A 16,229-nucleotide genomic window follows, 5' to 3' on the forward strand; every position below is an offset into this window, starting at 1 on the left:
CATCAAATTAATTTTTATATCATTAAACAATTTATAGACAACAGTATGTTAAGTTTTATGTATGATCACATTTATTTTATTTAGGTATAAAAAGGGCCTCTGTTTATTTCACTTGGATGTGTTTTTTATTTTTAATTAATAAATTTTGTTTTTGTACTGATGAAAACAAAAAATAGCATAGAAAAATATCCACAAAATACATTTCCTACAGTGAAGCAAAACCACATAAAAGAAAAATTCAAACTAAGTAAACTGAATTTATATAATAAAGGAAGGACAAATTTGAGTTTCAATAGCCCTTCACAGGAGGAGACTAAAACTCTTGAAGCACAGGGGAAGAGGCCCAGTTCCTCCCTACTCCCCAAGAGCATGTAAAGGAAATCTCACTCCCTCAGAGGGCAGAGCCTCCTCTCCACATTGCTGCCTGACTGTAGAACCTGGACAATATGAAACAGAATAGAGATACTACGAAATCAAGCTGAGACAAGGAGTATCCCATTATCTGCTGAGTCCTGGGATACCAACCCCAAATCAATGCCTATTGATTCACACCAGATTTTCTTCAGTTCTTCTGAGTGGTGAAAAATTGTGGGCTGTGGAAGAGTAAGCTATGCCTCTGTCCAGACCCTGCTCTCCTTTCTGTGATCCACATTCACCTGAGACTGATTCCTCCCTTATCTTATTCCAGCCCTGCCCCCTTTCCTCAACCATGTGATCTGAGACCCCCCTTGGATAGATTATTAACTCTCTTCATTGTATACCTTTTTTCCTTAGTATCTTTTCCCTCGGCACTTTGTTCCTATATTTGTTCCTCTTCTATGAAATCTTCACTAAATTCTTAAGCCTTTTACAAGGTGAGTGTTGAAACAATAATCTTTTTTTTTATTTAAAACATATTCCTTGTTTATTTTAAGTTTGTCTTATTTATCTTGTTCCACTTCTGCTAAGAGATTCATATATATGTTCAAAACCATATTGAAATATTCCAATATAAATTTTCCTTTGTAATAGAATTAATCTTAATTTTGTGCAGTTAAAATGTTATTCTGAAAAGGGCACATAGATTTCACCAAAGGGTTCCATGACAACCAAAAGAAGGTTAATGATCCCTGCTGTATAGGTTCCTCTTCTTGTATCTATTTTTTTCTAACATAGTAACTTGATCTTCCTTTATATATATTTTTGAGTGATTTCCTACCATTCCCAGCCACACTGAAAATGTTTGCAGTTTTTCCATTTTCTCTTCTAGAATTCTGTTACTTTTGAAATGGTTTTCCCTTATGGAGATTCTTTTCTTTTACCTGCTTTTACTTATTCATTCTATTGGAAACTTTTGTTGTCTTGGCTCCTTTCCTTATCATATCTATTTGTTTTTCTGTAACTGTTTTTTCTGTGATGACTTCTTTCCTTTTCTTTCTTTTTGTTTCTATTATTCTTTTGGTTGACAACATGTATGCTGCTGATTTGTGATGTGGAAGAAACTGTTTATCATAGTCATGCATTCCAGCATTGTACCAAAATTATTCCTCTTGTTGAGTTTTTGTTTTTCTTATTACTAATTTTTAATTGTTTACTTATTACTTATTTGTTTACTTATTACTAATTCTACTTATTTATTGATTAATTTACTTATTACTAATTTTAGAACAATTACAACAACAAAATAGTAACAAAGTCAAAATCCAGGATGAGTTATGGCTTGCTATAATAAATGTTAGAAGCATTAATAAGAATTTTATTAGTTTTGTTTGGGCAAGAGAAAGAACAAGGAAGTGCAAGCACTTCTGCTTAATATGGGTAGAAAGATGAAAATCGACAATAGAAAGAAGGACTTTGACTCTTCTCCATTAATGAAAATATTTTTTAATCTTATAAGGACAGAGCAGACCTGATAGAAAGGGTCTTGGAACCCTAAGTTCCAGAGGTAGTGACTAGACTGAATTTTGACTCAGGTTTTCTAACTATAAGCCCACCACCCTATCCACTGTGCCTCTAGACAGCTAGAATATTCTCATATTCACTCATATAAAAAAAATGCATAGTACATAATGTATAGTGTCCATATTATGACATGTAGTTGGAAGGGGAACCCTTTAAGATATCAAATTCATTAGAGTAAATGAAACAGATTGAAATATAATTGAGGAATGTTTAACAAGTTTAACAATACTTTCCAATATATAAAATTACAATGCAATGTAGATAAAGTTAACATGTTTATCTAATCCAAAATACCTCTCATTTAAGCTTGACATCATTGCATTAGTTACTCAATTATTTTAAGTTATTCAGCATATATTTTCTATGGGAAAGATAGAGAATGACCTGGGCCACTGGGCCTAGAATTGAATGTTGTTATTGTTTCTGACTCAGTTCAGTTCTGACTACTTGTGACCCCATTAGAGGTTTTCTTGGCAAAGATAACACAGTGTCTTATCATTTCCTTTTCCCGATAATCTTATAGATGAGGAAACTGAGGCAAGCAGACTTAAATGACTTGCCCAGAGTCAATTAGATAGTAAACATTTGAGGTCAGATTTGAACTCAAGTATTTGAAAAATTATAATCTTAAAATATTAGATTAATTTTGCTTGGCTGCAGAAGGTAACACTAGTATCAATGGGAGAAAGAAAAAAAGAAAGAAAGAGAGAGAGAGAGAGAGAGAGAGAGAGAGAGAGAGAGAGAGAGAGAGAAAGAGAGAAAGAAGAAAAGACAGATTTAAACATAACATAAAGGAAAAAATGCTAACAATTAGAAGTGTCCAAAATTAGATTAATACGTTTTTATGTGTGTGAGCCTGGACAAGTCCTTTAATCTCTCTTTCAATATACTCATCTATAAAAGTAATAGCATCTGCATCGTAGATTGTTGTGAAGGTCAAATGAGATAATATTTGTGAAGAACTTTACCATCTTAGGTCCTCTCAGTTCTAACTGTAACATTCCCTTCCACTATATCTATCACACTGCTTCTTCTATCAGATTCCTAATGGCACTTAACAAGAGGCTCTAGGCAAACATTTAGGAGTATAGCCCATGGACTAGGCATAATTTGAATGATAAGGGTGATCACTGACTATCCCATTGACTCAGTTATTCAAGTTGGCTGCTGGTCATAGGTATGTGGAGAAGAGTCAGGGAGGGGAAGATAACATTTCTGGGATCTTATTACATTCCTCCAGGAACTTTTCCAGATATTTGATGCCCGTAGTTACAGTAAAGGCTATATTGTCTGAATGAATAATCTGGAGCTTTCTGAGAGGGTGGTATTTGGAATTGTATAAGAACCTAACATCCTAAAGTGGCAATTGACTGCTATTCATCTCAATAGTGCCAGATTTTCTCAGTCATCACTGAACAAGAGATGGCACTTTGCCATAAAATAACAGGAAAAGAGCTTTATGAAGTAAAAAGAGAAATAGTGTTGCTTTATAATTTTAAAAAATGATCTAGTTATTATCTTTTGATTAATTATCTAGCAGTTTATATAGCATCATTTAGAAAACTAGCATTTTCTTTTCAAAGTATCTGAAATTTAGGACCTGTTCAAATACATCAAATCATCCTCTTGAGAAGTGAATAAAGAAGCTGGTTTGTGTGTGTGTGTGTGTGTGTGTTTGTGTTTCAATAAAATCTGCCATGAACTTCCACTTTCTGAGTACTTATACTTTCTCTTGTTTTCTAACATCATATGCCAGGAAAAAGAGAAAATCTGAAATTAAAGAGTAGTTATTTGCCAGTTCATTTAAAGGAAGCAGTTTGTGTGCAATGCTTTTCAGTTTTGGGGAAAAGCCAGACATGCTGTACACAGGATCTGGGAAAATTCCAGGATACATTTAAAACCAGTATTTAATTATGAAAGAAATACTGTTTCACTGAGCAATTCATAATCTTTGTTTGTTACTATTTATAAATATATGAAAAGGAGGTAGACTGTGGTGAAGTGAATTTTTTAAAAATTGCAGCAGGATTACAGAATACACTTGAGATTTACTTTGCTCAGGTCTGCCTGGCACAACCCAACTTTGTTCTTTTGAAAAATGATTTCCCCTCAGGCCACCTAGCAGTGCACATGCGCATTCCCATCCTGGCTGCTTTGACTTATTTTGACCAATGGCTGAAACCACCAGAGAATTCTTAGATTGTGGCAAGGGATGTGGCTGCATTTCTCTGAAACTTTTGGAGTGAATGAAGCCCATCGCAGATCTACATAGCACATTGTGATAGCAGCCCGTACAGGTACTTAGCATCTACTAAGTAACTTTTCAGTCTGTTTGTGTCCTGTGTCCAGGCATTGAGGCCATGTAGAAAGAAAAGCCAATTCACTGCAGTTTTATAGTTACTTGGAAGCTTTGGAAATGTTACAAAACTAGAGTGGGGGAAAATTATAAAACTCTCTTATAAATTCAAGTCATTAAATCAAATGCAGGTTTAAGCTGAAAGATTACTCTAAATAAGAGACTTTGGGGAGAATTTATGTTGACAAGAAATTTGTAAGCAAACTTGTTTGTTGTGTTAGAATTATTTAAGTATTTGGAGGCAGGAATGTGGTAGGGGCAAGGAGAGGGAAGAGGAGGAGTGGAAGGACTAGACAGCAAATATTAAAGTTTGCTGCTACAAATGTGAATGCTACAAAGTAGCCTCAAAAAGGAAGAATTTGAAGTGCCAGTTTGTCTCTGTCTTGTAGCATGAAATTCAGATGTTCTTTCAGAACATAGAGAATATATTACAAAGAAGGGTTTGGGAAGAAGCTATTAGGCTGCCAATTAATACATTTCCCTATGCTAGTTTTATCCCGTATAAACGGGAATTAGGGTTGTTGTCAAAATAAACCAATTTTTTAAAACAATTTTATCATTGCTAGTTTTTATTATTATTGTCATTAAATAGGAAGTCCAGGTAGACTCTTGTAGTGTTCTTCTTCTTATAGAACATGAAACTCCTAAGGCAGATAATATGCTTATAGATTTAGAATGAGATTGTACAGTAGAGATCATTGATTTTACAAATGAAGAAAATAAGGCTGAGAGAAATATGACTTGTTCAGAATCACACAGCTAGTAATTATCTAAGTCCAGATTTGAGCTCTGGTTTCCTGACTTTATCCAATATTCTAGTCTGTTTACCATACAATAATGAAGTGCGCAAGAGTTCCTGTCCCTTGCTGTTTGTTCTGTTTCTCATAAGCTTGAAGAAGAATATACTTCTTGTCTTCAAATATTAAAGCTAGTCCTTTGTCTTCCAAGGAGAGACCAGGAAAGCTCAGGATGGACTAGCGATAAGCAGAAATGGTGCTTAGGGAAATCATTAGAAACAAACATATCCGGTGGATTATAGGTAAAGCTTTAAAGTACCATACAAAGAAAGCTCCATGAATGATTCCTGGAATCTTGGAGCCTGAATAGGATTAAGAAATCATGGAGAGGAAGCTAAGGGAAGAGCCATAGAAGGAAATAAAATAATACAGAAACAATAGAGAAGGATGATAAACTGGTTGGGTTGAAGAAAGAAGATTGAGAAATCTGCTAAAAAATGGAAATAAGAGATATGAAGTGAAAGCGTGAGAGGATACAACCAAAAATGTGCTGAATGAGGCTATGAATCTATTTCATCTGATTTTCTTAATTTATTTTCCATTACATCTACTGTTTTCTCATATTGTCTTCCTCTACTGCCTCCTCTTCCTAATCCCATTTCATTTTGTAATCTCCAGTAGTAATCCCTTTGTTACTAAGCAAAAGCAAAACAATTTATTTAAAAATAGTTGATACATGTTCTATTTTTCCTAATGCCCTTGAGATATACAAATGACTGGATAGTAAGCCTGTGAGAGGCTGAGGATGAGAAGCATTGCAAGAAAGGAAAAGGTGAGGAAGTAGTTAGCCTACATAGATCTTCACTTGATCTTCACTAAAATATTAAGAAACTATGAATTTTATTAGTTGGTTGCATTCTCAAAGATTTTCTAATCTGAAACCTAAAGTTTAGGTTCTTATTTCTAAAACATTCTGTTTTGGTAGCTAGTGAAAAAATATAAAGCATAGGTTTAGTTATTTCCAAGGAATAATTGTTTTTAACTTTGCCCAATAAAAAGTGAAAAAATTACCATTGGTAATTTGGGAAGTCTAATGACTTCCGAAAGAGAAATCCGACTAAATATTTTATTTCTTTTCTAGATTTACTATAGTTCCACAACATAGAACACTACAAGAGTCTACCTGGACTTCCTATTTAATGACAATAATAATAAAAACTAGCAATGATAAAATTGTTTTAAAAAATTGGTTTATTTTGACAACAACCCTAGGAGGTAGGTGTTAATTCCACTTTACAGAATCCTAGATAGAATCAGACATCTAGTAAGAATCTGAGGTCAGATTTGAATTTGGGTGTTCCAGATTCTAGGTGCCATTGTTAGCTGTCAAATAAGCTCTAATCTATGAGATTTTGTAATAGTTCTAGGATCTGTGCACTTCTAATGAGTAAGGTATAGCCTGAACTCTGTCTTTTTCCATCTGTTTTCCCAGCTCAGACTGTTGACTTATTATAATCTTTGAGTTGTTCCAAAGTGTGTTAATCAGGGCTAAGTCTTCTCACTACACTTGTGGTTCAAGCTTTGTAAGTTCCTGACCCATGCCTGGGTTTATTGACATGTCTAATTAGGAATTTCACTAAACTGTTACTCAAATCAGTGAGAAATAACTTTTCAAGAGGTTCTGCAGGTTTAGAAACTGAATTGAAGGGCTCCTCTTTAGCCTGAGACTCCTACTCTGATTATCATCTTTCAGGTTTCCATCCTGGTCTGTAGGCTAGAATTCTATTCATGGAATCAGAGCCACACCACTATTGATTGCTTCTGAGCTTGCTTCTTGCTTAAATATAGAGGTGGGACCCATTAAGGAACACTTCTATTATCTCTGTTTATGGACACATCTCCTGAGTTTATAGATGCGCACTGAGAACTAGGTAGGGTATACTGAGCTGCCAAAAGCCACCCATTACTGCACTAATTTGAGGATCCTCTGGGATCTCTTCCTGCCCAGATGCTTCCTCTTGGTGCCCAGTCTGGGCTCTCTTTTAGGCCCTGCTTTTGGCCAGACTAATCCCCAATGTCTGAAGATCTGTCTCAATCCCTGAACCTCCCTGGCCTGAAAAGATGACTTGTTGACTTTTTCTTGATTTTCTCTATCAAAAATCGGTCTAGTGTGTTTGCTAGAGGAACTGGTCTATATTCATAGACCGTAGAGGTACATAGAGGTAACTGTACCTCTATGACTAGCTATGAGAATGTTACTAAAATGTTTAGTTTGGAAAGCAAAGTAATGGAGAGTGTGACCTAGGTTGCACAGCATCAAATGACGGGGGGAAATTGAATTTGAGCTAAAGAACCTAGGTTTTTATCCTGACACTACGGTATTACTCACAATGCAATTATATGCATTGTGAAAGTCACTTGTATTCTCTGACCTCAGTTTCTTCTTTGTTAAAATGAGGTTGTTGAATTAAATACAACACTCAAGAATAAGGAAATAATAGTCTCATTGTTCTCTGATCTGGTAAGACCACATTAACATATTTTAAATGCTCCATTTTAGGAAAGGTTTTACTAAGATGTAGAAAGTACTCAGAATGGTAAGGGTGTCCCTAAATCATATCATATCAAGTTCAGTTGAAGTAACTATAGGTATTAAATGGAGAAGAAATGTCTTGAAGAAAGAAGAAGAATTGATAGATGTTAAGAAAGAAGAATTGATGTGTACAAGTTTTTGGAAGAACTCTTGTCATAGAAGGATTGAGGTTTTTTGTTGCAGCCCCACAGGCAAAAATTATGAACAATCAGAGGTAACAGAAGTTGTCTAAAGGACAACTTATGCTCAATTTAAAAAGGAAAAACTTAATTACAAATTGTAGAAATGTAGAAGTAGAATGGGTTACCTCAAGAATTCTCCCTTACATTGGAGGTCTTCAAGAAAAGACTATGATCATTTATCATTTAAATGAGTTTCTTTTTCAGGTATTTATTAGGTTCAGTAGCCACTGAAATTCTTTTAACACTGAAATTTGTGATTCTGTTTTGAATCCTCTCTAAAGGTCTCTTCTCAATATGAACCAATGTTTTGTATGATTCCTGGGACCCACTAATATTGTTGTGTCAAATCAGTTCCTTTAGGAATGTCTTTAGTAAATGCCCTTCTTCAATATCCCAATTTCCTTCAATGTCCCAAAGTTGGAATCTGCACTATTTGCTATGAAGATGGGAAATCTTCTATTTTTCCATGTTCAATGTGCATTTTTGTCTAACTCTCTGCCACTCGAAAGCTATAATTAAGATTCTGCCTAAAACTGGATCCTTTCACTGGCACACATAGATTACTGGAATCATACATAATCTCTATGTGGTGAATTTCACCTCCTCTCCTAACAAAGAACAGGAAGATTTCAAGAATAAAACTATATCTATATCTAAGTTTCAGAAGTAGAATGCTCTATAAGCTTCTTAAAAAAAAAAAAAAAATCTCTCCTTACTAGGTTTTCTTTCTTCCTTATTAAATCCGGCTAGTATAATATAATCTGGGTATCTTGACCTGAAACCTCCCTCATGGAGACATCATGGTATTTACTTGGCTTCCTATCAAGTCAATATGTGATTAGGAAAGGAAGCTAGTTCATGATTTTTCAATATTAGAATTAGAAATTGAATTAGAATTTTAATATGAGTGTGCATCTTCTCAAAATTAGAATTAAGTTCAACTATACTTCTTGATTTTGTCAGGATTTATCATTCCAGAAGACTGTTTGCTTTTAAACTATGATTAGAGAACTGTGTTGTACTTATGTTCATCAGTGAGCATAATTTCAGTGAGAAAGATTCAGACAGTGAGAAATTCTTAACATTTTATGTGTCATGGATCTATTTAGAGATCTAATATAAACAATGGGCCTCTTTCAGAATAACGTTTAAAATACATTAAAATAAAGATAAAAGTACATATAGGATTACAAAGGAAAACAGTTATATTGAAATATACTTATCAAAATGCTGTGGTTTTTAAGAAGTCCATAGAACTTTTTGGACTAGGTGATCTGAAAATTCCATTCCAAGTTTTAAATTCTTTGTCATTAACTATCTAATCAAGCCTGACAAGGATGGCCTTTCTGAGCATGTCAAACACAGATATTTTGGTTTCTACTTTTACTAATGTCCCCAGCAGCAGTTTTGACAGCTTTTGGGGTCCTTACTTGGTTCTCAGAGACTTGTACAAAATTAATACAAGTGAGAAAGTTAAAAAAAAAATTTGAAGTGACCCAGAAAAATAAACTACAGGTCTCTCTCCCTGGGGCAGTAATTCTTAATCCTTTTGGCATTGTGACACTTTTTATATTTATTTGTGTATTCATAGTCTGAGTCCTTCATTAAGAGTTACATAATGTATGAAGATCTGAAGACCTTTATCCTTCCATATCAAGATGTCCCTTATATGAGATTTTGATTTTATGCTTAGAGCATAGCAATTAAAAATGGGGGATTCAAGACAGAATTATCTGGTAGATACTTAGAAATATTCTTCACCCATTTTCTAAGAGTTTATATTTCCCTCTATTTGTGCCTTGGATAGAGAATGGGAATAAAGTTTTTATTTCACAGTATCTTATCCTTCAAATTGAGTCCTGTGTTGTTCCCAATCTGTCTGTCAAGTGTACAGATTTCATCATATCAATTATTCAGTATTATCCATATTTCATTATTGGTCCCACAGGACAGTGTCATTATATAGGTAATTATAATATCCCAGATTTCATTTTGCTTTTAATGTTCTTTTCATTTATTTTTCTATAGTTATTATGTGTATTGTTATCCCAGTTCTGTCTTACATCAATTTACATCAATTCATCTAAATCTTATGTTTTGCTGAATTACTGTCATAATTTCATATGGTACAATATTTCATTTTAATTTTCATGGTTTGTTCAATTATTCTCTGGCTTATAGACACTCATTTGCTTTCCATTCTTGGTTATTACAGGAAATGTGTCTATGAAAAATTGTTATTTATTAACTATTCCTTTCTGTTTTTGAATTTCCTAAGATAAATGCCCAGAATGGGACTGCTGAATCAAAAGGAAGACTTTTAGATTTGCTATTTTAAAATATTTAATTTTATTTTTGTTGATGAATTTTGCTTTTACATATCATCATTTTTTAAAATATCCCCCCCCCCCCACACACACACACACAGTCAGGTGTTCATCTTTGTAACAAAGGAGACAGGAGAGTGGGAAGGGAAGTCATTCAGCAAAAAGAACCAACATATTAGCCACACTGACAACATAAAAGGCATTTCACACCTATTGTTTCCCCGATTTTTCAATGAAGAGAGGAAGACCCTTTCTTGCTTGTCTGTTTTATTTCATTTTGTTTTATTCTAGATTCATACCATCCATATTTTAAATACTGACAAATCACACTGACCCCATAAAAGAGAACTTTGGAATATCACCTTCTTATGTCTGATCATTTACATTGGAATGAATGGTTCACTGTGACTTTCACTATTGATTAGGACTGAATTGTGTAAATGTTAGGACTGTTTTTTCCTTGAGAAATGTTGGTGACTAGTGTAACAAGGAGTCAGAGTAGATTTCCATGTCCTCTCTCATTCATCATACTTCATATTTCATGACTTGCTCAGAAGGATGAAATGAATGAATGAAAACATGAATGAAAACAGGAAACACTCTTTGCTTAACTGGAAGCTTTCTATCACTTGCTTTTCTCAAAGTCTATTAAAATCACATCATACCTAAAGAGGTTTTTCTAATTGAATAAAAGTCCTAGGAATTTTATTTTACTTCCTACCCACTAATACAATCCCAATTATAGAATGTAAATGTTACATAATTTAATTCTTCTCTTCATTTCATATTTAAAGCTAATTCTTTAAATCTGAAATTTTCCTTTACTGTTCCTTCTTTTTTTCTTTTTTTTTCTAGTAAATTTATTTTGTATACACATTGCTTTATGAATCATATTGGGAGAGAAAAATCAGAGCAAAAGGGAAAAAACATGAGAGATATTTTTTAAAAACAGAAAAAGAAGTGAACATAGCATGTGTTGATTTATATTCAGTCTCCTTAGTTCTTTTTCTGAGTGCAGATGGCCTTTTCTATCCAAAGTCTATTGGAATTGCTTTGGATCACTGAAACAATGAGAAGAACCAAGTATTTAGTTGTTCATCACATATTCTTACTGGTATTGTGTACAATGTATTTCTGGTTCTGCTTGTTTCGCTCATCATCCAATTCATGTAAATCTTTCAAGGCCTTTCTCTAATCAGTTTGTTCATCATTTTTAAAGAACAATAATATTCCATTACCTTCATATACTACAATTTATTCAGCCTTCCCCAATTGAAGGGCATCTACTCATTTTCCAAATCTTTGTTACCAAAAAAAAGAGCTGCTACAAACATTGTTGCACATGTGGGTCCTTTTTCCTCCTTTATGATTTCCTTGGGATACAGACCTAGTAATGGCACTGCTGGGACAGTTTTATAGCCCTTGGGATATAATTTCAAATTGCTTCCCAGAAAGGTTGTATCATTTCACAACTCTATTAATAATGTATCCCAGTTTTCCCACATTCCCTCCAACATTTATCATTATCTTTTCCTATCATCCAATCTGAGAGGTGTGAAGTGGTTCTATCTCAGATTTGTTTTAATTTGCATTTCTTTAATCAATAATGATTTAGAGCATTTTTCATATACCTTTTCTTTTTTCTTTCAATTTACTGAACTTTTCCATTTAAGTTTTCATTGAGGACATTTTTTATTGTCATTCTGCTAGAGTTAAAAACTGCTTAACTAAGAACTACAATAAAGCTCTTAGGTACAGGGAGAGAGTGAGACAGGGTAGAATCATTGGCAGTGAAGGCATAGAATTATACCTATCAAAAATTTCTTTCTAATTTTGCATTTTCACTTTAATCTCCTGGGTGATTTATATATTTTTGCTTGTTTTGTTTCTGATGCAGAACCTTGATTTCTTCTGCCAAGAAAGTAGGTAGCATGCTACATCAGAAAAATACTTGGTAAGATAAGTTTAATATTCTTAATTATGACATTTGTTCTTATTTATTTTTACATGTTTTGACATGATTTTCTATTGCATTGCTGACTCTGTAGTGCTCTATCACCAGAGATGTTTCAATTATCTGGAATTGGCTATATATTTCAAATTATTGCCTCCTAGGCCCAGAAAAAATAAAAGGTAAAGTAAAACACAAGGAGGTATAAAGAGCTAATGACATACAAATATTTGGAAACTGATTAGAAAACTATTAAAATTAATCTCTCATGTCACTACTTCCTAGAAAAGCATAATTGCTTAAATTCTATGGTATATGTGGCAATCTGCTGCTTCCCTTGCTCCCTAGGCACAATGTGTGTTGGCAGAAAAAGAACAATCAATAACTCTGTTGATACATGCAATAAAAGCATAATTATTCCTTTATTTCAAGGTGTCCATAGATAATACTGTCTTTAAGTAGTTATAGATATTGCCAAAACACTTATCCCTGTAGATTTTGAGTTTTTATCTTCCCATCAAGAATAAGCAGAGTCATTCCACCTTGACTCAGGTTTGTTAAATCTAAGTTATTTAATACTTTCATATTAAAAGTACAAGATAACTTTAAGGTGTCAAGAGAGGTATCAGAGCTCTTAGTTATTCCACTGTAATGAGTGACTTTTCCTCTCCTATTTGTCCATCTTTTATCAAGTTCAACAAATATTCAAGACTAATTATGCATCATTTATTTAAAAAATTCCCAGGAGTATATATTTTTACAAATCTCTGAATAAAATTTCCAATCAGTAACCAATGTGACCATGTGAAAAGAGACCTTATATTATTCCTGTATTCATGCTGAGAAATAATAGCTAAAGCCATAAGCTCATAGTGTTTTATTTTTATGTATATAATTTGTTTTTAAATTATTTTCATCTCCAAATATATATATATATATATATATATATATATATATATACCTGCTTTCCCTATCTAAAGAGGTATCATTAATAAAAACTGAATAATTAATAATTGCCTTTTAGAAATGAAATGAACTGATTCCAGCACAACACTGGGTTATATTTTCTTTATTTTATATTTCAGGACCTCTCTGTCCATTACCATGCTAACATTCCTGATTTTGAAACCATCGAAATCAAATTGTTTAGCCAACGTGAAGCCAAATATTGTTCTTTTACTAGCAGATGATCTTGGTATTGGAGACATAGGTTGCTATGGTAACAATACAATAAGGTAAAGAACAAAGAACATATGTAATTCTCTGCTTTATTTTATGTACACATAATGTACTGAAAAGATGAAAGGAATGGTTATATAGTATCCAGACTACAAAGGCTACACGGACAAACATTTCAAAGATGAATTATAACTTTTTTTTTTCCTTTGGAGCCCTCAAAACCACTTACTCAGTCTTTAAACTGAATGAGACCTGTACTGATAAAGGAAGGCCTGCTTTACTAAATTCATTAATCCATTAAAAATCTGATAAATTCTTGAGTTGAATTAATATTTCTTTGAATGGGGATATTCTATTAAAAATTGCAGTGTTTCAGAGTTTTGTCATCTTCAAGATCTTAAATCATTATTACATGAATATATAAAGTGTTAGTTAAGAGGTTGCTGGTAAATAAGATGTTTTTACTAGATAGAAATATTTTTAATGTAATGAAGCTCAATAGTTTTCTTTGTAAACATGTAATTTATATTTCATTTTAAAAATGAATTCAATCATATTTTTTTTTCCTTTTTAGGACACCAAATATTGACAGGCTTGCAAAAGAAGGGGTAAAATTTACTCAGCACATAGCTGCAGCTTCCGTTTGTACCCCCAGCAGAGCTGCTTTCTTAACTGGAAGATACCCTATTCGATCAGGTTAGAAACTTTCTTACATTACCACAGCATATATACTTCCCATTAATCTTTTTTAATTATTAAAAATTCTTATCAAGGAGCTGATTTTTTTTTGACTATTTAGATAAATCAACATCTTTAGAAGCTGCGATCAAAATAAACTTCTTATGCCTTGACATAAAATTAAATATGTAATAGAATTTTTCTAATGTAGAATTTATATGTTTTTCTTTTATTAGATATTTTCAGTTGTCATCTCAGAAAAATCTTACCCCCAAAAAAAGCATTTTTAGTTTTGACATGCCTATAATCACCATCTAAACTTTATATCTATCAGTCTTAAACTCTTTTCATTCTTTGACAAGAATAAGAGACTAGTATGAAATAAAAGAGTGAATTTTGCATCAGAAAATTGAGATTTGCTTCATAGCTCTAGTCCTTTTTAATTGTATGAACTTGGGCAAATCTTTTAAGCTCCTTGAAACACTGTTTCCTCATTTGTAAAATGAGAAAGTTCTGTTAAATGAGTTGTAGACCCCTTCCAGTTCTAAATCATAATGTCACAACTGCAGTTCAGTGTCTCAGGGTATTGCTTCTAGGAACTGTTGATGATTTTGCTTCTGATTTCTAATAAAAATTACATTGTTATCCTTTTCTAGGAAGGTGAAGAAAGTGTTTAAAGTTTATAAACTCCTTGAGCATTTGAGAATGAAATTAGGCTGCATGTTTTAATTAATGTAATCTATCATAGCTACACACACACACATATATATGTATGTGTATTCTTAATAGCAGGTCATACCAACACATCACAATAGCAGAGCAACTTTCACAAAAATAAATTGGATTCATCAAAAATTTACATCAATTTTTGTTCTGCAATAATCATACAAATATCTCCCAGTTAGATTATTGTGGCATCTCCATAATTTTCTAATTCAAGATCCAGAGTATTTCTGCATTGATAGTCAGTATTGTCAAATGTGAGCATCTGAAATTATAAAATTCCAGATAGGCAGCCTTAGGCAGCCAAGATTTCTAGAATACCTTCTGTGCATTGAAAAACTGACTTAGTTCTCTGAATTTTTTTTCTGGGTTAACAAAGGAATTTTATTTATTGTACAAAGACAAAATAGAATACCAACACCTGATGAGCTATTTCATAACCATGTTCTTCATGTAACCAATTAATAGTCTTGTGACTTAAATGACAGTAGTACAACTGAAAAACAAATGGGGAATAATACAATTTTTGAAGAAGAAGGTACAGATAAGGAAATTAAGGAAGGTCTAGTTAACAGGACACAGTGCTATAAGTTGTGATTACAACTTTATAGAAAAAAAAATGGTATTAAATTGAGTAGATGCTTTCCATTCAGTGTTCCTAAGAAATAACATACTTTCCCATTGAATAAATTTCACCATATTTTTTCTAGTTAACAATAAGAATTATGCTCAATGCCCTTTGCAGTAATAGAATATCAAAGCAAGACAGGCCTAGAGTACTGAATCAAATTATGTTGTTAAGATTTAATGCTACATGTATTGGTCAGTTTCTAATTCTTGGTTTACTGATCATATTTTTATTTATGGTTTATTTAAATCGTAACAATACTATTATTGCTTTACATATGTCAACTTAGTTTCATTAAATCTGATAGGTTTGAAATGTTTCTCAAAGTTTTATTAGTAACTTATTTTAAGTAATAAAAACAAACTTTTAAAAGAATCATGTTCTTTATAAACCATATTCATCTAAGGCATGACTTCTTATAATGGCCTTCCTGTTCTTCAATGGACTGCAACATCGGGAGGCCTCCCTTCCAATGAAACAACCTTTGCAAAGATATTACAAAAAGAAGGCTATACTACTGGACTAATAGGTATGTAGATTTTTGAGGGTATCTGTAATATTATCATTTAGAGAAAGCCTAATATCTCAAATGTAGGGATAAATTTTTAAGTATGAGAATTCTTTAATAAAAAATATCCAGGTGTCATGAATAATATCATTTAAAATCTTAAAATTTATGTGTGTATCCTTAAGCTCTTACTTTGCCACCTGTGAATCATTCATATGAATATAATTCTCCACATAGAAACAAAATAGCCACACTTAAACCTTAATAAAATAATCATGAATAAATTACTTTTTTCTATGGATCACAATAAGGCAGCATAGATGAAATAAGGCTAGCAAAGAACATTTATTCTTTACAGGGAAAGAGATGATTCATTGTTCATTATAATCATTGCATATTCAAATATACTTATTAAAATGCAGCAGT

At 32.7% G+C, this 16,229-nt stretch overlaps 2 protein-coding genes across 5 annotated transcripts in view; one reads left to right on the plus strand and one right to left on the minus strand.

The window, feature by feature from the left end:
• The window catches only part of LOC100930513 (arylsulfatase H), a 90,850-nt gene that overhangs the window by 46,455 nt on the left and 28,166 nt on the right, over positions 1-16,229 (minus strand). The gene's annotated exons all lie outside the window — the stretch shown is intronic.
• The window catches only part of ARSL (arylsulfatase L), a 34,800-nt gene continuing 18,946 nt past the window's right edge, over positions 376-16,229 (plus strand). The window contains exons 1-6 of one of the 3 annotated variants that reach the window (XM_031959041.1): positions 376-603; positions 775-854; positions 12,034-12,090; positions 13,173-13,322; positions 13,841-13,962; positions 15,702-15,824. In XM_031959041.1, the coding sequence (XP_031814901.1) occupies positions 12,068-12,090; positions 13,173-13,322; positions 13,841-13,962; positions 15,702-15,824 (418 nt within the window). In that variant the 5' untranslated portion in view covers positions 376-603; positions 775-854; positions 12,034-12,067. Of the gene's footprint in view, positions 855-4,079; positions 4,239-12,033; positions 12,091-13,172; positions 13,323-13,840; positions 13,963-15,701; positions 15,825-16,229 lie in introns of those variants that run through there. The other 2 variants (XM_031959042.1, XM_012546118.2) reach the window with 2 other exon arrangements.

This window comes from Sarcophilus harrisii, chromosome 3 (genome assembly GCF_902635505.1).
Source record: "Sarcophilus harrisii chromosome 3, mSarHar1.11, whole genome shotgun sequence".
Classification (NCBI taxonomy): domain Eukaryota; kingdom Metazoa; phylum Chordata; class Mammalia; order Dasyuromorphia; family Dasyuridae; genus Sarcophilus; species Sarcophilus harrisii.